At 36.9% G+C, this 23,688-nt stretch overlaps 3 protein-coding genes across 6 annotated transcripts; 1 reads left to right on the forward strand and 2 right to left on the reverse strand.

The window, feature by feature from the left end:
* The first annotated feature begins 1,013 nt into the window (after positions 1-1,013).
* Positions 1,014-2,649, forward strand: LOC111496619 (gibberellin 3-beta-dioxygenase 1-like). Its single transcript, XM_023147114.1, has 2 exons — positions 1,014-1,456; positions 1,796-2,649. Exons 1-2 carry the CDS (start codon positions 1,014-1,016, stop codon positions 2,376-2,378), a joined length of 1,026 nt encoding a protein of 341 aa, XP_023002882.1. The 3' UTR covers positions 2,379-2,649.
* Positions 2,650-7,708: 5,059 nt separating this feature from the next.
* LOC111496139 (transcriptional corepressor LEUNIG-like) lies at positions 7,709-15,535 on the reverse strand. 4 transcript variants are annotated; one of them, XM_023146450.1, is made up of 19 exons: positions 15,446-15,535; positions 15,082-15,130; positions 14,643-14,740; positions 14,442-14,551; positions 12,535-12,939; positions 12,369-12,457; positions 12,185-12,263; positions 12,020-12,095; positions 11,830-11,879; positions 11,413-11,715; positions 11,080-11,289; positions 10,745-10,990; positions 10,515-10,632; positions 9,704-9,813; positions 9,390-9,539; positions 9,021-9,176; positions 8,799-8,915; positions 8,215-8,421; positions 7,709-8,117 (listed from the first exon to the last, which is right to left on the reverse strand). In XM_023146450.1, exons 2-19 carry the CDS (start codon positions 15,111-15,113, stop codon positions 7,974-7,976), a joined length of 2,700 nt encoding a protein of 899 aa, XP_023002218.1. In that variant the 5' UTR covers positions 15,114-15,130; positions 15,446-15,535; the 3' UTR covers positions 7,709-7,973. The 4 variants fall into 4 exon arrangements, with proteins under 4 accessions (XP_023002218.1, XP_023002216.1, XP_023002217.1 ...); XM_023146448.1 differs by having other exon boundaries at positions 10,515-10,659; XM_023146449.1 differs by having other exon boundaries at positions 12,020-12,101.
* Positions 15,536-19,669: 4,134 nt separating this feature from the next.
* On the reverse strand, positions 19,670-21,883 carry LOC111496231 (probable indole-3-pyruvate monooxygenase YUCCA4). The gene is made up of 4 exons (XM_023146603.1): positions 21,003-21,883; positions 20,673-20,921; positions 20,470-20,592; positions 19,670-20,090 (listed from the first exon to the last, which is right to left on the reverse strand). The coding sequence occupies exons 1-4, from the start codon at positions 21,651-21,653 to the stop codon at positions 19,869-19,871; spliced, it is 1,245 nt and encodes a 414-aa protein (XP_023002371.1). The 5' UTR covers positions 21,654-21,883; the 3' UTR covers positions 19,670-19,868.
* Between the last annotated feature and the right edge of the window lie 1,805 nt (positions 21,884-23,688).

Below are 23,688 nucleotides of genomic sequence, written 5' to 3' on the forward strand. Positions count from 1 at the left end.
ATTTTTTTTTTTTTTTTTTTTTTTTTTATTGAACTTTAGGAAAATCGAAAAATTCAGATAGGAGGTTGACTTATTTTTGGTCAAGTCAACATGACGAACTAAAAAATAGGGTTACTGTTCAACTCGACCATACTTTTAAAATTATTATGAAAAATAATACTATTTCACGTTTATAACTACGGTTAGTGATGCATTGTGACGTGTGAATGTTTAATATTTGAATTTCATAAGATTTTAGTTATTAACGTAACATGTTTATGGTGAATAAATAGATAAATAAATAAAAAAACAACCCAAAAACCCAACTCAATACAACTTGAAAATAGATGGTTGAGATTTGTTTATGAACTATATTCAAGTTGTTTAGATCACCAACCCAATGAACTAGAAGTTTCAGGTTGGTCCAAATGATTTTTCCAACTCAGATCATACATTACACCCTTTATTATACACAAAATTTAAAGTGCACGAAACTATTTGACAGTTCTTAAATTTAAGAATTCTTTAAATAATTTTTAAAGTTGAAAGACCAGACTTATAATTTAATTTAAAGGATAAATACCCATTAAATAAAGTAAGTAACTTATAATTTTATTCTTATGATATACTAACATTAATTTCCTCTCCATCACGATTCTCATATATGCCATATTTGAAAATGTGTGTTTAATCCACCACATTTAAATGGTATGTGAGAGTTTTTTTATTTATAATCAAATAAATTATTAAGGATATGAAAATAGTAATAAATGGAAAGAATAATATAATATATAGAAAAATACTTCTAAAGATACCTCTCGTAACGTAACAAGGTAAATATCTAAGTATTTACCTTATAATAAAATATTAAATATGATAAATATGGTAAACTATCATTTAAAATATTATAATATTAAAGTTAATATTCTCTCGGTTACTTCCCATAAATGGATTTCTTTGCAAGTTGTTTGTACTAAGAAAATGTTAGTATTTTAAATATCAGCAAAAGAAAATTGCTTTGAATTTATGCAGCTATGGCAGATCAAGAATTTCTTCCTCTCGACTTCAATTCAGTTCAAACCGTCCCTGAATCTCACTTGTGGCCGGACTCCGAAGAGTTATCGTCGGTCATCGACTTGGACGAAAAGATTTCGCTTCCATTCATTGATCTTCTCGATGACGGGGCATCGGAGCTCCTAGGGAGGGCCTGTGAGCAATGGGGAATGTTTCAGTTGACTAACCATGGTATCTCCAAAACCCTAATAGCTGAAATGGAGGAGGAGGCTCGACGTCTGTTCACTCTACCGGCGAAAGAGAAGATGAAGGCATTACGGTCTGCTGACCGTGTCACTGGCTACGGCACGGCCGTAATATCGAAGTATCATCCGAAATGCATGTGGCATGAAGGATTCACCATCTTGGGTTCTCCTGCTAATGATGCTAAGAAGCTTTGGCCATCTGACTCTAAACGGTTTTGGTAAATCCATGCACTTTCATGCACGTCTACAATTAAGATTTACCACTTACCCGTTAAAATATTTTCGTAGTTTAAACTAAATTTGAGATTAAAATATCTTTTTGAATACTCGTATAGAAGAGAAACTCTCTTTCATCACTCTCGGTATTGTTTATCACAAAAATCTAATGATAATTTAACTTAAACCGTTAATGGTTTAAATCTATTTAGATTTTAATTATAGAAACTCATATTATTTTTTATCAGTTTATTTTTATTTAAAGGAAGAATAAATATACGTTGGTTCCATAAGCATTTTTATCCTACTCATTGGTTGTTACTTTTTTTTTGCTTTCGAAGTGATGTAATGGAAGAGTATCAAAGCCAAATGAAGGGCTTATCAGATAGGTTAATAAGGTTAATCTTCAAGTTTCTTGACATCTCCGAGGAAGAGACAATGAAGCTGTTGTCTTCAACGGGCGACTCGGGTAAGTCCTACACCGCCCTCCAATTGAACTCGTATCCACCGTGCCCTGATCCAGACCAAGTCATGGGCCTTGCCGCCCACACCGACACCTCCCTCTTCACCATCGTTCACCAGGTATGCAATGACGGCCTCCAAATCTTCAAAGACAGAGCAAGCTGGGTTCCGTTGTCTCCGATGAGAGGTTCTTTCGTTGTCAACGTTGGTGATCTTCTCCACATTATGTCGAACGGGCGATTTCCGAGCATTCTTCATCGGGTTACGATACAAGGGAAGAAGGTGCATAGATTTTCATTGGCATATTTCTATTATCCACCACCTTATTTATATATTTCACCTCATTGCAAGCCATTGAGTGAATCACCACAAGCTCCTCTCTATCGCTGTGTGAGTGTGGAAGAATATTTCACCATGAAGGCCAAAAACAATGGGGAGGGACTTTCTACCATCAAAATATGATGACTCAAACCCCTTTTGTCCTCATTTTCAAAAGGGTTTCCAAATAATTAGTTAAATTTATAAGGGTTTGTTTTTAATTGATTCTCAAGTTTGATGATCACACAGCTATGTAATAGTTTGGAAACCTAACTTGTTTACGATTTGATTTGCAAATTCTATCAAAAGAATCGATAACGGAAAGAAAAAAACGAGCATCTTACAACATAGCATTAGTATTTGAGAGATTATTCACGAGCTAAGAAATCTCCATATAAGTTTGTTGAGATATCTAAACTGGAAAAAAAAAAAAAAAAAAAAAAAAAATTCTCTTTCCGAGGGCCACATACAAATGAAACAAAAACAAAGCTAAAATGGAGTGGAAGGTTTATAACTCAAATTTTTACATCAGATACCGAAAATAATAGTTTAGTCTCTATACTTTCACATTTGAGTATACTGCTAAAGATTAGACATTTATTACCCTTTCTAAGGCAGAGGTTCCATCCCTCACTCCTTTAACTGGTTAAATAGTCTTTTCATATTAAGCCCTTATTATCCTCTATTTAATTTTCTTCGTCAGGACCTAAAGGTTTTCCAAAATGAAGTTAAGTGCTTGAAAAAGGACACACAAAAACTTCATTAGACAGAGGTCCTACCCTTTTAAACATAGTATCAGGATAACTGGTATATATCGGTTGGACAACTAAAAAATTCAAATTATGTGAAATCTCATATCGGTTGGAGAGAAGAACAAAACATTCTTTATAAGAGTGAAAACTTCTTTCTAATTGACGTGTTTTAGAAACTTTGAGTGGAAGCCCAAAAGGAAAAATCTAAAAAAGACAATATCTGCTAGCGGTGGGCTTGGACCGTTACAAATTGTATCATAGCCAAACACTGGGTGATGTGCAAGCGAAGACGCTGGTCCCCAATGGAGGTAGATTGTGAGATCCTACATTGGTTGGAGAAGAGAACCAAACATTGTTTATAAAGATTTGGAAACCTAGTGACGCATTTTAAACATCTTCAAGGAGAACTTTGGAAAAAAAAAAAGCCTCAAGAAGACAAATAATCACGGAGAAAAAGTGAGAACAAGAAAAAATGATGACGAAGCAATCATGCAATGGACAAGAATTATCATTTTAGGAAGGAAAACAGGAAGGCTAATAAGAAAACAACAAACCGGATGAGTTCAGTTTGGGTTGGCACGTCATCAAGAAGCCTCTTTAATGCTAACATGTCCCTCAGTCTAGAAGCAAGTGCCTACCATATAAAAGATAATGTAGATCCAATGAGGTATGAGATCCCATATTGGTTGGGGAGAAATATGCAGCCAACGAGGACGCTGGGCCCTGAAGGGGGTGGATTTTGAGGTCCTACATCGATTGGAGAGGGAAACGAGTGCCAGCAAAGATGCTGGGCCCTGAAGGAGTTGGATTGTGAGTTCCTACAACGATTGGGGAGAGAAACGAAGCAGTTTTTATAGGGGTGTGGAAATCTCTCCCTATCAAATGTGTTTTAAAAATCTCGAGGGAAATTTTGAAAGGGAAAACTTAGAGAGGACAATATACGGTGGACGGGATTGGGGCTTGGAGTGATGAGTGATGAGTGAGATAATTTTCTACTTTGATATCAATCATGACATGGAATGGCTTCAAGCCTTAATTTTGAAATCTTCAGCGTAAAAAGGAGAACACAATAGAAAAATGCTTTGGGTATAAAAAAGGTTTACCTTCTTCACTGAATTCAATTTCTTCTGAGATTCACCAATCAAAGTATCTAAGCTATCTGAGAAGCTTGAGTTATCATGATCTCCTATCAATCTTCCTTCCACCTCAATAATCTCATCTTGCAGCTTCATACGCTTCACATTATAAATAGATAGGAATTCAGGTACCTGCTTTCCAAGATCCTGAAACAAACCAAGGGGCATTTGAAACCAAACAGATAATAGAACAAAATGTTTCCGTTTAACAGAAACACACAAAATATAAGTTGTACATATATATAGGTGATTATGCAATTAAAAATTACTAGGTAGAATACAGATGAAAAGGAACCTTCCTAATGACTACAATTTCTAGCCAGAAACAAAAAGATGAGGGTTAGCAACCACAACTCCCCACAATGATATGATATTGTCCATTTTGGGTATAATCTCTCGTGGTTTTGCTTTTGATTTTCCCAAAAGGTCTCGTACCAATGAAGATGTATTCCTTGCTTATAAATCCATGATCATCCCCTTAATCAGCCGATATGAGACTACCCACCAACAATCCTCAACAATAAATTGCATATTTCCATCTATCAGAAACACAATAAGATGGGTTTTATATATATATATATATATTTTGTTAGGAATCACGGATCTCCACAATGGTATGATATTGTCCACTTTGTGCATAAGCTCTCATGGTTTTGTTTTGGGCTTCCCCAAAAGGCCTCATACCAATGGAGATAGTATTTCTCACTTATAAACCCATGATCTTCCACTAAATTAACCAATGTGGGACTCACTCCAAACAATCCTCAACAATCCTCCCCTCAAACAAAGTACACTAATAAGCCTCTCCTGAGGCTTATGGAGCTCTCGAATAGCCTACCTTAATCGAGGCTCGATTCCTTTCTCTGGAGCCCTCAAATAAAGTACACCCTCTGTTCGAAAGTTTAGTCACTTTTGACTACACCTTCGAGACTCACAATTCTTCACTCCCAATAATCCTCATACAAATCAAAAGGAACCTTTCTAAACGACCGCAATTTCAAACCAAACCCCTTGTAGTATCAATTTCTGACATATGTTTAATTAAACATAAAATTCCATTCTGCTGCAAATAAAACCTTGCCCGTGCCTCCATCACAGAATTTTAAAATTTTACACTAGTCAAGCCAACGAGGTAAATTGTTGATAAGAGACACCATATGCAAATAAAAAGATATGGATGTGCAATAATCTAAACTGAATGCTGTTCCATTCCAGGTACAAATATTTTGAAAACAAGAGCTATATACTTGCTACTATATGACCCGTTCTGAACAGAGAGAGGAACAAAAAGAAGAATTACCTAGATTGGTACTAAAAAAATGTTGTGCTGATTTAAATGGAGAAATATACTTCAAGAACCCTGAAAATGTTCAAGCTATTTTTCCAAGAGATGGTCCTGCAGTCACGACCACTCTTCAATTAAAACAGAGAAAATAGAAAAAACCATCAGCCCTCTAGGAGGAACAGAAAACCAGTTAAAAATTGTATAGCGGGGCATTTCAGAAAATTACAAGGACTGAAATACAGGAAGGCAAATACTATTCAACAAGAAAAAGAAGTTCATCAGGTGATTTTGTCCCGAAGAGAATGATGCTCTGATGATTATGTTAGATAAATTATATTCTATAACAAATTTTCTGGTGATCTTAACAGAACTCTGAGATGTGAACTAACGCCATGATAGATCCTAACATAAACTTAAAAGTAAATTGAAAAACCAAAAAGAAAAAGAAGAAGAACACTGACCAGTTCATCCAAGTTCTCCTCCTCTAGTAACTCGATTGAAGCTCCATTGTCAAAATCCACCACACTGGCCGTAACTCGCTTTCCTCAATCAAGCGCTCATTGCAAGTACTCTACAATTTTCAGTAAATGAGCACAACAGCGGTATGAAATCAGACAACAAACTAAAAACACATCATAATTATTTACCTAACCTAACCATCACAACTGATATCATACAAAGATTACATGGATCTATGCGGATGGCGCTCCACTGCTTAAAGGAAAATAAGATCTCAGAGTCCAAAGCTCTTGCTCGCAAGACGACGCTGCAATTATACATGTATTACAATCATAAGGAAGTCATCCTCAGATCAATCTGAAACTTATTTCAATTGTGTAAAATGGATGCTAACACTTAGCTTCTTATTCGAGAAACTTATCAAAATGCTTCTTCTCTCTCTTTTTTCATGGAAAGGAAGAGCGGCGACATCAAATTGATTATCCACACCTGTTATGGTCTGATGCACCAGAAAATGCCGGAACCCAGCTTATGCGATGAAGAAATCATGAAATTCCGAGCATTGACGAAACCGATCGAACAGCAAAAGGTTCGACATCGCCGGGAAACGTAACTCCGATTAGCAGCTAATTTTCAATGAATTGCTTAGAAGAGAAACCGCTTCTTCCCGTACATCTCCGCGCTGAGGCCTTCCGGACAAAGTGAGGCGGGAAAAGCTATGGATCGGAACACCATGACTGTAAGCTGGGCCGCGATTGAATTTTGGGCCATTTCGGCCCATTTAAGAATTAAGTGCTCTGATCAATTTTATTTGATTAATCATTTTTTTTTTTTAATTCAACCATTCAATTCTCGTTATAAATATAAATATATAATCACGTTCTTAACCGTATTTTTTAATTTATATTTAAAAAATTATTTTAAATATAATACATTATTTCAAATAATCCCAAATAAATAAATGAAAAAGAAATTTAATTTCAAAAAATGATTTGGAATCTTTTCTTTCCATCTTATAAAACTTAATTAATATTTAATTGATCCTAATTCAAGTCATATATTATGTACTAAAACATCCGTAACCGTTGGAAATAATATTATAACATAACAATGATTCAAATCTTTCTTTCTTTTTTTCAACCCTTTATGCATAAAAGAAAATGTAAATAATCGTTCTTACCCTTTATGTCTTAACCAGTTAAGTTATGTTCAAATTGATTTTTCAGTATTCATATAACGAGAGAAACTGTCACCTTGATGCAGATTTATACCATTCCACTGGTTAAGACATATAACATCACTCCAGAGAATCCAATCAAGAGACCAATGATTCGAATCATTAAAACAAGTGAATTTGGGAGATGGGTCAACAAGAAAAAGAGATTAAAATGGTGGGTTTAGAGGTACTAACTTTAAGCCATACTGTTCTTGAGTGTAGGACATCAATTGTGATGTCCCAGTCCCACATCAATTGGCCGTTACAAATGGTATTAGAGCCAGACACCGGACGATGTGCCAGTAAAGCCACTAGGCCCCGAAGAGGGGTGGATTTGGTGGCGGTCCCACATCAATTGAAAGAAAGAAAGAGTGCCAGCAAGGACGCTGGACCCGAAAGGGAGGTGGATTGTGATATCCCACATTGGTTAGAGAGGAGAACAAAACACCATTTATAAGAGTGGAAACCTTCCTCTAGTAGACGCGTTTTAAAACCTTAAGAGAAAACCCGAAAAGGAAAGCTTAAAGAGGACAATATCTACTAGCAGTGTGTCAGTAAGTACGTTGGTGGGCATTTCATGGCACTATTTCTTTTGGATTTGAAGGTAAAACAAAAGGCATAAGAGCAGAAGGCAAAGGGAAGAGTAATAGTATACATTCTACCAGGATTGAGTACACCAATTACAGGCATAGTTTTGTCAGAATTTGGGGTCATACTGATATGCAGCTCAAGTTTGATACTTTAAAAAAGAAGACAAAAAGAGTTAAAAGTCTAAGAACAGAACACAAAGCTATGGACCAAAACAAACCAGAACCAGACCACTTCCTTGGCTTTCCATTCAAGTAGTGTGAGTTACCTTTTGTCACTGTTTTTCTGTGTGTGTTCTTTGTTCTACTTCCATAGCTTGATGAACTTATCGTGGCTGGCCGAAGCAACTAGACCCGACGCGGTGGACACTGCTAAGGCAGATATTAGACCTTCATGAGCTGACAGTGTCATCGTCTTGTTCTCGCTCGTGTTCCAAAACTCTAATGACTGCAACAGTCGAGACAAAAACGGAGGTGAGGAGCGAATAACCAACAATGACGTTCACATTGTCTACAAGAAAACGTGTTTAGAGAAGAGGACTTGCCTGATAACATCCAATGACCAGTAAAGTAGAAAAGGTGGGATGGAAAACGCAAGAGTGGAACTTATTGCCGTTAATGCTCAACTCGTGAATGGATTCGCCCTCGCTCCCGGAAGCAAGCGACCATACTCGAACGGAATCCTCACTAACGGATGCCAGAAACTCTCCAGAAGGATCCCAACAAAGAGAATTAATCGTTTTCGTATGGCCCTATACTTGGAAGCACACGTTCAGGTAAGTCAATTCGATGAATAGTAGCACATCAATGAGGAATAGCATACGACATTTCTTTGGCAGGTGATACCACTGTTAGGATCGCACAACAACGTACACACTCGATCTAGATGAACACAAAGAACAGGAGAGAAAATGCAAAGAGGAATATTGGCTAAAAGTTTATATTGACGACTTCACGTATGTAACTAAGAGAGAATACAAAGAAGGCATGGGTATATACTGAGTTTAATATATATAGCTTTATCAGATAACCATTTACCACATATAGTTTAAGTATGTATAACAATTGAGTAAGCTATAAAGAAGCCGCTGACTCCATAACCCAACAACCATTTCAGAGATAAACCAACCTGTAATGTATGCAGCCGCGCTTGTGTCTCGACATCAAAAATGGACACGACATTATCTACAGCCGCACCCAAGTACCGTCCAAGACGAGGTTGAAATCTCAGCTGGCCTGTACCACCCTAATTTACACAAGTGATTTAGAACCTATGTACAAAGCCTATATACAAATAGCTACCACCTTTCAAACCTCGACAAAAAACGAGCATAGAGAAAAGCTATGATACCTTGAATACTGCTGCACAACTGCCATTAGTGATATTCCAGTATCGAATTTCACCGTCGCCATCGCAAGAGCCGATAAGGTCATCCTTCTTTGGATGGAAGTCCAAAGACATAACAGAAGTCGAATGTCCCGTAAAGCTACGTAGAGAATAACATCGCTGCAGGTTGAAGTATGGATTGAGATACAGCAACATATTCTATAAATCAGTGTATGGCATAGATGCAAGAACAGTAATTAAGGAATAAAGATTCGAGTTAAATCAGTGAACGTCCCGTAAATCTTGTTGAGGTTATCTAGGTTACTGGTACGATGCAAGAACCGTAATTAAGGAAAAAAAGATTCAAGTTAAATCAAAGATATAGAAACTAACATTGTCGGCATCCCAAACCCGGACAGTTCGGTCAAATGAAGATGTAGCTAGACGGGGCATGCTAGGACTGAAACGAACATCAGTGATCATAGAACCATGTTCTTCAAGTGAAGTTTTCGGCTTCAAATTTTCCGTGTACCATAATACAGCCTGCACAACCATCATCATAAACCCCCAGGGAAAAAAACTGTCAAATACATCCAGGCAATGACCAATGCTGCAACCAAGAACAGGATTTCGCAATCTTACATGCACTATTTCAAAATTTAACGTTCTTGATTTATAATACGGTCTCATCGACATTGGATTCTCACCTTTTTATCGTGGCCGCCACTAGCAAGCAATTTTCCATCAGATGAAAAGTGGCAAGAGGTGACTTTGCTCGAGCTTGCTCGAACAGAATTCACCTCAGTAAACGTGAATCCTGAAGGTTCAATTCATTCCTTAAAGATAACATACAGAATAGCAGATCAAGCCTAAAAACAATTTTCAAGAGACCTATTGTAATGGCCCAAATCCGCTGCTAGTAGATATTGTCCTCTTTGGGCTTTTCCTTTTGGTTTACCCTCAAGGTTTTTAAAATGCATCTACTAAGGAAAGGTTTCCACACTCTTGTAAAAGGTGTTTCGTTCTCCTCCCCAACCAATGTGGGATATCATAATCCACCCCCCGGAAAGGTTTCCACACTCTTATAAAAGGTGTTCCTCCCCAACCAATATGGGATATCTCAATCCACCCCCCTTTAGGGCTAGCATCCTTACTGGCACTCGTTCTTTTCTCCAATCGATGTGGAACCCCCACCAAATCCACCTCCTTTGGGGCCCACGTCCTTACTGGCACACCGCCTCTTATCTACCCCCTTTGGGGAACAGCTTCCTCGTTGGCACATCGCCCTGTGTCTGGCTCTGATACCATTTGTAACGGCCCAGGCCCACCGCTAGCCAATATTGTCCTCTTTGGGTTTTCCCTTTTGGGCTTACCCTCAAGGTTTTTAAAACGTGTCCGCTAAAAAAAGGTTTCTACACCCTTATAAATGGCGTTTCGTTCTCCTCTCCAACCAATGTGGGATATCACCCATCCTAGCAGAAGAACAAATAGAAAGAAAAAGTATAGCATTTAGTGCACCTGTGCTGCCATCCATACAGCGGCCTACAGGATCTCTCGGGTCCGTATCATCATGGGATAAAAAAGACTCGACATTATCATCAAGAGACCCGTCCTCCACGAAGCGATCCATATCAGCCTGCAATTCAAGTTCTTTATCATCCCACTGCCAAAATGGAATGCCAATGAGCAAGTGCAGAAGGAATTATTTATAATTCCTTTCATAGAAACAACTACCAAGCTCCACCTACCAACTGATTTGAGGGAGATGTAAAAGTTCCAGTACCATCACTGCTGAACATAATCAAAGGTTTAGATGAACTACCACTGTGAGGCAAAGCAGGCATTGAGATTGCATCTCCAGGTGTATGAGTTGAGGGCGTTGAAGGAGCGGAACTTGGGGACGGCCCTGCTGTATTCGCTGTCCCTGAGCTATTTGCTGGACCCGAAGATGATACTGGCTGCTTCCTCTTTCTCCCGGTCTGATTTTTTGAAACCTGAAATGAAACGTCAAAAAATTAAACATTTAAAAGCTTACCAAGAAACACAGGAAACATTCTTTTGTACTTGGAACGTTCTATTAAACCTGATCATTTCCGCGAAATGAGTTCGACATGCTACCATCCATCGTGACACTGCCAGCACCCCCGATTTTTTCTTGCTGATGCAAATTGTGGTTTGAGCTCTGCGATTGTGGATTAGAAAGAGCGTGCTGCTGAAGTTGCTGCTGCTGCTGCTGTTGCTGACTATTATTTTGCTGGTGCTGTTGTTGGTGCTGTAATTGAGCTATTTTTATCTAAGGAAAACAAGACATGCTTAGAAAACTGGACCATGGTCCACAGAATCCATAGTGTGCTCAAAAATATAATATCCAAGCATAAGTACAAAAACCGAAACCATCCATAAAAAACGTTAACACCTTAAGCATCATCTCCGTGTTGTCTCCACGTTGCAAAAGTGGACTGCCAGCTTGAAGAGGAGATCCAACATTTGGAACAACATCACCAACAGAATTTGAAAGCCCGTCTTTAGAAATTCGACTGTTCAAAAGCATTCTCAATCTTCTACCATCGTCGTTAACAGAAGGTGACGTTAAATTCTGCTGTGCGAGCATGAGTTGTTGGTGTTGCGGTGTCAACATCTGAAGCTGAGGAAATTGCTGAGGTGCCTGTATGAAAGATTTTTGTTGCTGAAGGATCCCGGAACGGAGCTGCTCTAGCCCCTGCAAAAGAAACGGAAAGATCGAATGAAAAAAAAATCACATCGACTTGGATCTGTACATTTTACAATGAAATTTTATTACAGAAATGAAGAGAACCAGTCATTAAAAACCTACAGTTAGAGGCCATCCCTTTAAGGTCAAATTATTGCCACCATGATTTGATCCTGAAAGATATTTTCATTTAACATGTGAGACACGTCCTTGATCTAGTAAACGAAGATTGAGTGATTTAAACACGGTTTGAGAGTTCAAATCAAAATATAATGCCACGTGACGTCTCAAAACATCAATAATTTAGCAGTACCAGGAATGCCCATCAATGATCCCTCCGGACCGGCAGCTCTAGGATTCAAACCTGCGTTGATCTCACTCTTTATATCCTGCATCTAAAAGTTTTTTAGGAAAAAAAGGGAATTTAGGGAAAAGGGAAAGAATGTATTATGGGATGAACATAACAGTATTACCATACCGGTGCGGAACCTGCCAATTGCTGGCTCCTAGACTGAACTTGAGGAGACATTCCCCCGGCTGTACTGTGTAACACTTGCCTGTAATTAGAACAATAACGCAAGTAAGGTAGCACATTGGCATCCAATACAACGTTCTTCGATAGTGCATGACAAGTTTAGTAACAATATATACGAGAAATGCACCCTGAGGACTGGCTGGTTGCTGCAGCTGACTTCAGAATTGAAGCATGATTCGGGTCCAACAGCTGCCCAACATTTTCCCCATATCTTTGCTGCAAGATGACAGAAGAAGAATTTAAAAAAGTAATAAGAACGTATGCGGGTCGAAAAGCCTAACCAGTATACCTACTTTCATAGCCGCCTCGTCTAGAGAATCCCTCTGAAGGGGTAGTTTTAATCGATCCTCGTACATTTTTGTAGCTAATGCATTTACGGATCCAGGATTCTGGCGCATAAGTGGATCATTTCCAACGAAACCATTTGAAGATCCATTTAAGAGTTGAGCTCCATCTCTTCGTGGCTGTTGCTGTTGCTGCGTTTGCTGCTGCTGCTGCTGCTGCGACTGCTGTTGCTGCTGCTGTTGTTGCTGCTGCTGTTGTTGCTGCTGTTGCTGCTGTTGCTGCTGGGCATGTCTCTGCATCAGAAGCATCTGCATATGTTGTGGTTGCTGTTGTTGTGCCTGCGGTTGCTGCTGCTGCTGCTGTTGCTGGTGTTGTTGATGCTGTTGCTGCTCTCTTGCTTTTATTAATTGCGTCTAGAAAGTAATAGACCATGAGTTTCTTTTGCACGAAAATTAATGTCTTGAGGGCACATTTTAATGGCTTTTTTAGTCTCAAATAACTCGAGATTGTTTTAGGACATCCTCGATAAATTGCATCTATAAAGATTTCAAATTCAGGGTCACCAACAATTGAAATAAAACATATACAACAGCTAGGTCCATTTCGCTAGAGAAGTTCGGTAGTAGATATTGTCCTCTTTGGGCTTTCTCTTTCAAGCTTCCTCTCAAGGTTTTTAAAATGCGTCTGTGTGTTAGGGAGAGGTTTCCACACCCTTATAAATAATGTTTCATTCTCCTCTCCAACTTATATGCGATCTCACAATCCACCCCCCTTTGGGGCCCAGCGTCCTTGCTGGCACACCGCCTCGTGTCTACACCCCTTCGGGGCTCAGGCTCCTTGTTGGCACATCATTTGGTGTCTGGCTCTGATACCATTTGTAATGGCACCGCTAGTAGATATTGCCCCCTTTGGGTTTCCCTATCGAGCTTCCCCTCAAGGTTTTTAAAACGCGTCTGCTAGAGAGAGGTTTCCATACCCTTATAAAGAATGTTTCGTTTTCCTCCCCAACTAATATGGGATCTCACAATCCACCCCCCTTTGGAGCCCAGTGTCCTTGCTGGCACACTGCCTCGTGTCTACCCCCATTCGGTTCTCAACCTCCTCGCTGGCACATCACCTGGTGTCTGGCTCTAATACCATTTGCAACAGCTCAAGCCCACCATTAGCCAATATTGTCCTCTTTGGGCTTTCCCATTCGGACTTCCCCTCAAGGTTTTTAAAACGCGTCCACTAGGGAGAGGTTTTCACACCCTTATAAGGAATGCTTCTCTTACCCAACTGATGTTAGATCTCACAAGTTCATAAGAAAAGAAAAAAAAATCCACACGTTCCAAAACACACACACTCTAGTTTTTCCGCATTTTACATCTTTCCATATCAAATTCTTTAAAATCATATCGGGAAAGGATTTAGGAATAAAGGGTTGGTCATCAAAAAACGATAATTTGCTTGCATTTGAGAGTTACTTTAATGCTCCCTTATGCAAATGATGTTGAGGATGATTGGGAGGGAGTCCCACATTGACTAATTTAGAGAACGATCATGAGTTTATAAATAAGGAATACATCTCCATTGGTACGATGCCTTTTAGGAAACCCAAAGCAAAGACATGAGAGCTTATGCTCAAAGTGGACAATATCATACCATTGTGGAGAGTTGTGATTCCTGACATGGGTATCAGAGCCATACCCTTAACTTAGTCATGTTAATCGAATCCTCAAATGTCGAACAAAGAAGTTGTGAGCCTCGAAGGTATAGTCAAAAGTGACTCAAGTGTCGAACAAGGGTACTTTGTTCGAGGACTCTAACGAAGTCAAGCCAGATGAGGCCACCAATGATCAAGACAATAATGGCAGACTCAATCCTAACGACTCAAAGATTAACATCAAATGCAGAAACAACATATTCAACAAACCTCGATATACGATGCAGCAACATCGGAGTGCTTTTCGTTAGTCCTGGCAATGAATATATCCCAGAATACCGACCACCACTCGAACAAAAACCCTCCCGGTGCATCAATAGCTGCAACCCCACAACTCCAAACTCATCACTAACATGAACAAACTGTACAATACCACTCCATATTAAACCAAACAAATCAAACAATACTCACCAACAGGGTCCGAAGACACTTTTCCCTCTGCTTGAAAGGCCTGAGCCGTAGCCTTCAAATCTCTTTTCACCAAATAATCATGAATATACACATCTAACCTGTTACATAGCAGCGCGCCAAGAACAACAACAACAACAGTATTCCAAGTTAGGGGCAAAAGAACTAGAACAACCCGTGAAATTGATATCAAGTCACTAAGAGAAACACATGAACCCTAAAATGAACTAAGCCAATGCCAAAGATTCGCGCGCAAATTTCAAGAAACAGGGTCGAAATGTCGAAGTTAGAATGCTAGAAAGAACAATAAAATCCAAATTGTAGAACCCCAAAACCAAATCAAACGAGATGTGACAAGAAATCCAGTGAAGTAACAAAAAAAATAACAGAATCCCAAGTAGAAAAATGCTGGAATATGAAGAAGAACACACAAGAAACTTACATTTTATCAGCTTCCCAGTTCGTCTGAGACATGATTACGAATCAAAACACTGCCAGAAGAGTGGATTAAATCGAAATAAACTGTTAGTTTCTTGAAAAACAAACACCTGGAGCTCGTATTGAGCTCTTCTCGGCCAAAAACACCAAACCCAGAAGCGAAAAACAAGAACCCTTTTCGCTAAGACCACAGAAGAATCCAGAAATAGGAGAAAATTAGTAAGAACTGCAGAAGGGGAAATCTACGCGAAGGAATAGAAGCAGAGCCAATGATTCCAGCATCCAAAGTATATAGAATGTAAGCCCGTATTATTATTATAATTATATATATATATATATATGTTTCAAGTAAGGATCGAAATGGATACCTGCAATCCAGAAACGAAATTTTGTTGGGAAGCTTTTTGATTTTATTTCAAGAGAGCTGAAAAATTATTTTGCCGATATCCGTAGACATCGGATGAAAGGAAACTAGTTGTTGTTTGCAGATATCATAATGCCTTTATAATTGAAATTACTGTTTTACCCCTCTAATACAGTCAAATTTTCGGTATATCGCAAGGATTTATGGGCTCATTCTGCTCTGCTTGGTACAGAACAAGAAGGGTCAGTTCGTACTTTCGCTTTGCCTTAATCTGCTGATTTTTTTCAAAATGGGGTTTGGACTTTGTGGTAATTGCACAAATAGCCCTTTATATTTTTTCAATTTGTAAAACTGCCTCGTGTATTGTTTTAAATTAATATTTTGCTTCCATGGGTCCAGGACTGCTGGTTGGTCTGACTCTGACCTTGGTTAAGAAATTGCAGAATACCAAATTTGACCTTGTCTTTGGTATTTAATTATTAATTTTCATGTCTTTTATGTGTTTTTTTTAATAAGTCACGTGTTTTTTAAATTTTGATTTAAACCTTTTTATTATTATTATTATTATTTAAGACTTTTACCGAGGCTTAAAGTTGACTTATGATAAACTTTAGTGAATTAATGAAAATTAAAAAGGAAAAAATAATCTATAATTTAATTAAATTTTTTTTATGTCTGAGGGTATGATGGTAAATTGTCATCATATTCAAGATCGTATCTCCATGAAATTCAATCGAGGTCTCTTGATTCTTATTATAATAGACAAGTAAATCGATGATCAATAATTAGTCTAATGAATGACAAATTGATACGAGACTCAAAAAGTCAAAAGTAAGCATTAACGGATTCCTTTTTAATTTTGGTATGGTTTTGTATGTGTCGGGTTTTCTTCCTTATTTGTCATTTGATTTTCCGTTCAAATTGGATATGTCCTTATGATCCAATTTCAGCCATAACACTAGTCTACACTCTATGTGTGCCACTCAAGTAAATAAGGAGTATATAAATAAACCGAGACCGCATCCAAACATAACTCATACCAACAAGGTGTTTTTTTTTTTTTGGCGACTCAGTCACAAGAACTCTATGATTAAGCGTGTTTTACTTTGAGCAATTATATGTCGATGACCTCTTATGAATCTTTCTGAGATGCATGTGAGTGACAAGTGATTCGTATTGGTACGTGGGAATAGTCTTTACTTTTAAGCGTTGAATCCAAATTTCAAATCTAGGCTATAGACTAGTACATAGTGATGCGGTCCGATGTAATTATTGGACTATAATTTCATGTATGGTAGGTATTTAATGTATTATATTTGTAAGAAGTGAATTAATTTGTTAAATGTAAAATTATATTTTATATTTAATAGAATTACTTTCAAATATATATTTAAACACAAATTTTAATAAATATATTTGAATTTAAATTCAGAGGCTAAAACTCGACATGCAAATTAATTATTTTTATTTCATCAATCCAAATGAAACTAGTCCAACTCATTGGGCCATGCATTGAACCGGCCCATTACAATTGAATCCAAATAACGCGGCCCATTTGATGGGCTCAGATTCATTGGGCTTAGTCGACATTATCCGAACCTTTCCCATTTAAAAAACCAATAATAAAATAAATAAATAAATGGATATTTAATTTTCAAAAAATAACTTTTGTATTTTTTATTTAATACACGGATCATGAAACTTAGAACGATCGATTGAAATAAATAAATAATATTTAAATACACATAAAAAGAAATACGAGGTTTTTTAAAAAAATAAAAAATAAAAAAATGGAATAATAGAGAGAAGAGGCGTTGAATAGGGGCATTGAGAGGTCTTTCTCTTGGAATAACAATACGCATGGTGTCAGCTTAAGCCAAGCTGCCACCAAAAGCAACATACCACTGAGATCACAATGTGGGCCCCTTTTTCTTAACCCTCCTAAACTGGCCCCCACCCTACACCCTTCTTCCTTCTATTCCCAAAATTCACATGCCCCTCAACCACTCCCCCCTCGTCCTTTCCATATCACCCAAACGAGTACATGTCAATTCTCGTTCAACTATACTTAAAAAAAAAAAAACTAAATAACGGGTTGAATTACACTCTAAAACCCCATTTCAGGCGTTTCACTATTAAGTGAACGATAGTTAGGACCCATGACTCTCTACACATGATATGATATTGTTCATTTTAAACATAAGCTCTCGTAACTTTGCTTTGAAATTCCCATCAGCCAATATGGGACGACTCCCTCTCGATCAATAATAAAATTATTTAATGGGACTGTCACAATGTGTCTGTATTTGTTAAATTTATCCGATCTCTAACAACCGTCGGATAAGGGTATCAAAATTATAATTTCTCATGAGGGATGGCATGCAAGCAGAGGAGTGTCCAGTGACTGATCAGTACAAATGCATGCCATGTCATGCCAACTTATACTTTGAATTTCCACCATATAGTGCATAGATACGCCCCCTCACCCCAGCCCCCCTTCCTTCCACCACTCTCTAATCCTGCGCGTGATCCCACTCTCCTACTAAAAACCCCACCACGCGCTCAAACCGCGATTGATGAAATCAGGGCCTATGAATGAATATATTGTAAGAAGAGTGGAAGGAAGGGTTACAATAAAACCATGCAAATCTGCCTCTGCGTCTTCTGTACAAAACCCAGATAAATAATAAAATAATAATAATAAATAAATAAATAAAGATCACGTCACCACGTCAGCAGAAGAAGAATATATATTATATTTTAAAAATGATGACGTAGTTGTCCACGTAAGGCGTGGTTGGAAGCGTGTGAGATGGATTTTAACTCGGGTATTGGAGTTTAGCTCACACGTTGTCTTATGGCGGCAGAGAGAGAGAGAGAGAGAGAGAGAGAGAGAGAGAGTTTTGTTTTTCTGAGAGGTTCGTACAAAGGGAAAGGGAACTGTGTGGAAGAGAGAAGAGAGTGGCGCAGAGCCCCATCATTGTCTCAATTATCATCTCTTTTCTTTCTAATTTGCGAAACCAGAGGCTCTCTCTCTATGAGCTGCTGCTGGCGCTGGCGCTGGTGCTGGTGCTGGTGCTGGTGCTGGTGCTGGCGCTGCTGCAGCAGCACAGCGCAGGAGAGAAGAGATTGCATCGGCCCATCGCTTTAGTTTTTTCTCCATTTTTTTTTTTTACCATTCCCCACCCCCCTGATTATAATTGATCCATCATTGCCTCCATTCCACTTCCTCTTACCTACCTCCCTACTCCTTTCTAAATGGGTCTTTCTCGGTTCGAGAAATTATTTAATTATTTGAAGAGACTGTCACATCACGCCTGAAAATTTTATATAAACGCTCGTTGTTTCAAATAATGTAAAAGCATGTTTATAAAAATTGGGTTTAAAAAAATCGTGTTATGGAGAAATGATTGGAAAATGTATATTCAAGTCTACCGCTAATATATAATATCATATTATGAACTTCCACTCAAAGGTTTTTAAAATGCGTATGCTAAAAGAGATTTCCACATTCTTATAAACAATATAAACAATGTTTCGTTCCCTTCTTCAACCAATGTAGGATCTCACAATCCACTGTACAGCGTTCTCACTGACACTCGTTTATCTCTCCAATTAATGTGAGATCTCATAATCTACCCTTTTTGGGCTCAATGTCTTAGCTGTCACACTGCTCTGTATCTGACTTTGATACCATTTATAACAGCTCAAGTTTACCACGACTAGATATTGTTCTCTTGGAACAGGTTATATATATATAAACAAATGAGATGGGGCTTGAGAAAGACCTGCCCAAATTTGAAACTATTGATCTTATTATTGGATTCTTAGATCTGGACAGTCAAAAAAGGCTGGATGTGTTGAAATGGATAGGGCTGAACAAAAATCTTATGACCCAAAACGTCACTTTCCCTCTAATCATTTGCTTTTTGTTACACTTTCCCTGAATAATTATAAATTAACTCTCAATCTTTACTCGATCGAAACACGACCCATTTTAATCTCGAGATTTCTTAGATCAAATTATACAAAATACTCAACTTTGAAGCGGGTTTGAACTATATTCGACGACCCTGAAGCAGGTCGTCATTCGATTATACAAACCCTGCTTGGAAAGCAGGTATACGAGATTTTAAACGTCATTCGATTGTACAAAAATCGTCAATAATAAGATTATTGAGGACCTAATGAAAATAGGTACATTCTATTTTGAGTTTTTTTTTCCCCCTTTTTGTACAAAGCTTGCTTAGGATTCATTGACAATAACAAGACATTAAAACCTCCCCATGCAAAATTGAGACATTTACAACTCAACCCCAAGAAGAGAAAGAAAGAGAAAAATTACAATATTTTTGGTTAGGTGGAAGAATAATATTGCTAATTACCCCCATATAATCTACTAATTATAAAAATCCCCACAACAAACTTCATTTACATTCGGATTCTTTAAGGAATATCACGTATGAATTACAACAATTCTTCCCATCCTTCCATTGCTCGGCAACATCGTTAGCGATTTTCATAGCATCCGACGCAGTTCCGAGCAAGCCTCTACGAGTAAACCCGACCGTGTACAACCCATTCTCAGCTTTCCACCCGTTAGGAAACGGGGTTTTCGGCATACCATCTTTCGAGAAACAATCACACATCTGCAAAATCAAACAAAACCCTAAACCTTAAACGCTAAACACGGAGATTAGTAAAGCAACAAAGACGAACTTTTTGGGTCGGGACAATCGGAATTATAATTTTTAAATAAAAATATCTTAAATTGATTATGTAATATTGCGTCATAAATATGGGGAAAAGCTGGAAAAGGGTAGAGAAAAACCAAAGGAACCCAACTGACATATTCTATTTTGCATGGAGAAAAGAATAGGTTTGTAGGGTTATGCAGTCTGGGAATGAGTCCAAATGAGCTAGAAAGTGATGGGTGATTCATAAAAAGATAAAAGAAAAAACTAAAATTAAAATAATTAAAATATTTTATTTATTTATTTATTTATTTATTTTATTTATTTATTTTACCTTCAGCCAACTGGGCACATTGCTTCGGTATCCAGTTGCCAAAATTATTGAATCAAATTCCTTCTCTTGTCCATCAATGAACTTTGCTCCATTTCTTGTAATTTCCTTTATTCCTTCCATCACCTTTATTAAACAAAAATAAATAAATAAACTTTATGATAAAAAATAATAAATGATTAATTCATTAATTAATCTAAGATTACCTTAATCTTGCCTGATCTGATTTGAGATAGAGCTCCGACGTCGAGAACCGGGGTTTTTCCTGTGGCGTTTTTGAGCTCAATTGGACCGGTTTTCGGTCGACGTAGACCCAATTGGTCTGTGTTGCCGAGAGTTAAGTTTGCTATTAAGAGAAGAATCTTATCGACGAGTCTTAATGGTAGCCATTTTAGTAGTCCCATGGCTATACCAAACGTCGAGAATCTGAACATTTCTCTAGGTAAGACATGAACCTGAGACGAATGAATAAATGATTAATTAAATTAATGCGAAACCATAATTATTATTTTAATTTTAAAAAAAAAATTACTTACTGTGTTTCTAACGACCATGTGGGGGATGGCATTTTGTCTGCAGAGGTCCAAGCTAACTTCCATACCGGAATTCCCGCACCCGACGACTAAAACCCGTTGGTTTTTAAATTCCGAACCGGATTTATACATACTTGTATGAACCACGGTTCGTGTAAACCGCTCAATCCCTGAAATATCCGGAATGACCGGCTCTGCGTTTTCGCCGGTGGCGACGACGAGCCACCGTGAAATGTAGTCGGAATCCTGGGTGGAGACTCTCCAAAAGCCAGAAACCGAGTCGAATTCGGCGGATTGAACGGTCTGATTGAACCGGGGGTGGATTGAGAAATGAGAAGCGTAGGACTCCATGTATGAAATGAACTGATCTTTAGAAGGGTATTTTGGGAAATTTTGAGGGAAACCCATGAGAGGAAGCTCGCAGAAGTGTTTGGGGAGATGAAGTTTGAGACGATCGTACGTTCGATATTGCCAGAGAGAAGCGATACAATCGGATTTCTCTAGAATCAACGATGGGATTTGATTCTGTGAAAGACAAGCCGCGGCGGCTAATCCTGATGGGCCGGCACCAACGATTACAGGCCCATTAACCCATAAGCATTTTCTTTGTTGTCGTTCGTGATGATCTTCGTCTTGTTCGTTGGAAGAACCCATCAAAGTTCAAAAGAACAGAGACTCTGTTTCTCCTTGTTTTTAATAAATTGCTCTGCTTCTGGCTCGATCCCCTGTCCTGGAAAGGGATGAAGAGAGAGAAAGAGGAGAGAGAAAGGGAGAGGGGGGGTTTAATGGAGGCGTGAAGGTGAAGGAAAGGGATTTGGTTCAGTGTTGTCTCAAGGCTCTTTCTTCTCAGCTTCTCTGGTGGCAGAGTTTTACTCTTTTTTCTCTTTTCTGGGGATGTTTAGTGAATGAAGTGAAGCCAATGGACGAAGGGAAGATATAAATACATTTTTTTTTTCTTTTTTTTTATTTCATTTTAAAATTCTTGGTGGGTTTTTTATTTTATAAATAAATAAATAAATAAATAATTTCCCCAACGCATTTTTCAAATGCCTGCAACTTACGCTCTGCAAGTATACTGTATACCTTCACTCTGTCCCTCGTTTTTCTGCGTTTTTATCCTCCACAGATTTTTAGTTTAAAATACTATTTTTATAAATTTAAAATATTATTATATATATATATTTTTTTTTTTAGTTTTAAATAGTTTTTATTTTATCTAACATTTATATAATTTTTGCAAACTTTCCCTAATTCGATATTTAAAAAGATATAGGAATCATAATAAATATTTTGAAATTTCTAAGTATTACATGAACCAACCTCAAAATTATTTTATTTCAATAAATTTTAAAATTAGTCGTTAGTGTTAATTTAAAATTATTTGTTATTGGTGCATATAAAATAGTAATAACAAATTATATATATACGATATGATTAATATATATATCTAGAGAGATATAGATATTATTATTATTATTATTTTTATTAGTCACTCCAATCTAATATTGGTTGCAGATGAGAACAAAATATTCCTTATAATAGTGTGGAAACCTCTCATTAAAAGACGTATTTTGAAAACATGGAGATTGACAACGATACATAACGAGTCAAAGCAAACAATATCTACTAGCAGGGAGTTTAGGACCATTACAAATGGTATTAGGGTCAGTCACCAAGAGGGGTGGTGTGCTAACGAAGATGATGTGGCTCTAAGGAGTGGATTGTGAGATCACACATCGGTTGGAGAGAGAAACGAAGCATTCCTTAAAACCATGAGGCTGACAACGATATACAATAAGCTAAAGTGGATAATATATGCTAGCGAAGATATGTAATACTCTAAAGTTACTTTTAAAATTCTATACATTATCCATTGTAAAATGAATTTAATTAAGTTCTTAAATATTTAAATATTTAATTTTATGATCAAAATTTGTCTAATAATTATTTTTGTTTCATTTTTGGTGTTTGCAAAACTTTTGAACACTATAAGATTAAAAATTAAAAAAAAAAAAAAAAAACTTTTGAAATCTATTAAATATTTAGTGACCTTTTTCAATCTTAAAATTACAGACTAATATTACATTATTATGGCAATCTCTTTATATTATAACAATATTGAATAAATATGTGGGGTTTTATTTAATAATTAATTATTAATTAAAGTATGTGGCTTTATATTCAACATTAATGATGAGGATAAAAAATAAAACCAGATATTTTCCAATTATAATATATAAAGTAGGTCAATCTTTTAAAATCCATTTAACAAAATATGGTCATGAGGGTCATAATTCTTTTTTAGCAATAACTTAAACTATATAAAATATTAAATGCCATATATTTATGATCTGTTAGAGTCATATTTAAAAAAAATTTAAAAATATTATTATTATATGTTAGAGGCCTAATTTAATATCCAAATTATTTAATTTAAATTTTAATATGGAAATTATTCTTCAAAAATAATTGAATCATTAGTTAAATTTTGAAAATTAAATAAAAATTTAAAAACTATTGTCATATTTAATAAACATATTATTTTTAAAATTAAGTTTATAAATATTAATTCCACTTTTGTTTGTTTGGTATTTACATCTAGTTTTGAAAATTAACAATATATATATATATATATATATATATATATATATATATATATATATATATATATATATATATATATATATAT

Source organism: Cucurbita maxima, unplaced genomic scaffold, assembly GCF_002738345.1.
Source record: "Cucurbita maxima cultivar Rimu unplaced genomic scaffold, Cmax_1.0 Cma_Scf00022, whole genome shotgun sequence".
Taxonomy (NCBI): domain Eukaryota; kingdom Viridiplantae; phylum Streptophyta; class Magnoliopsida; order Cucurbitales; family Cucurbitaceae; genus Cucurbita; species Cucurbita maxima.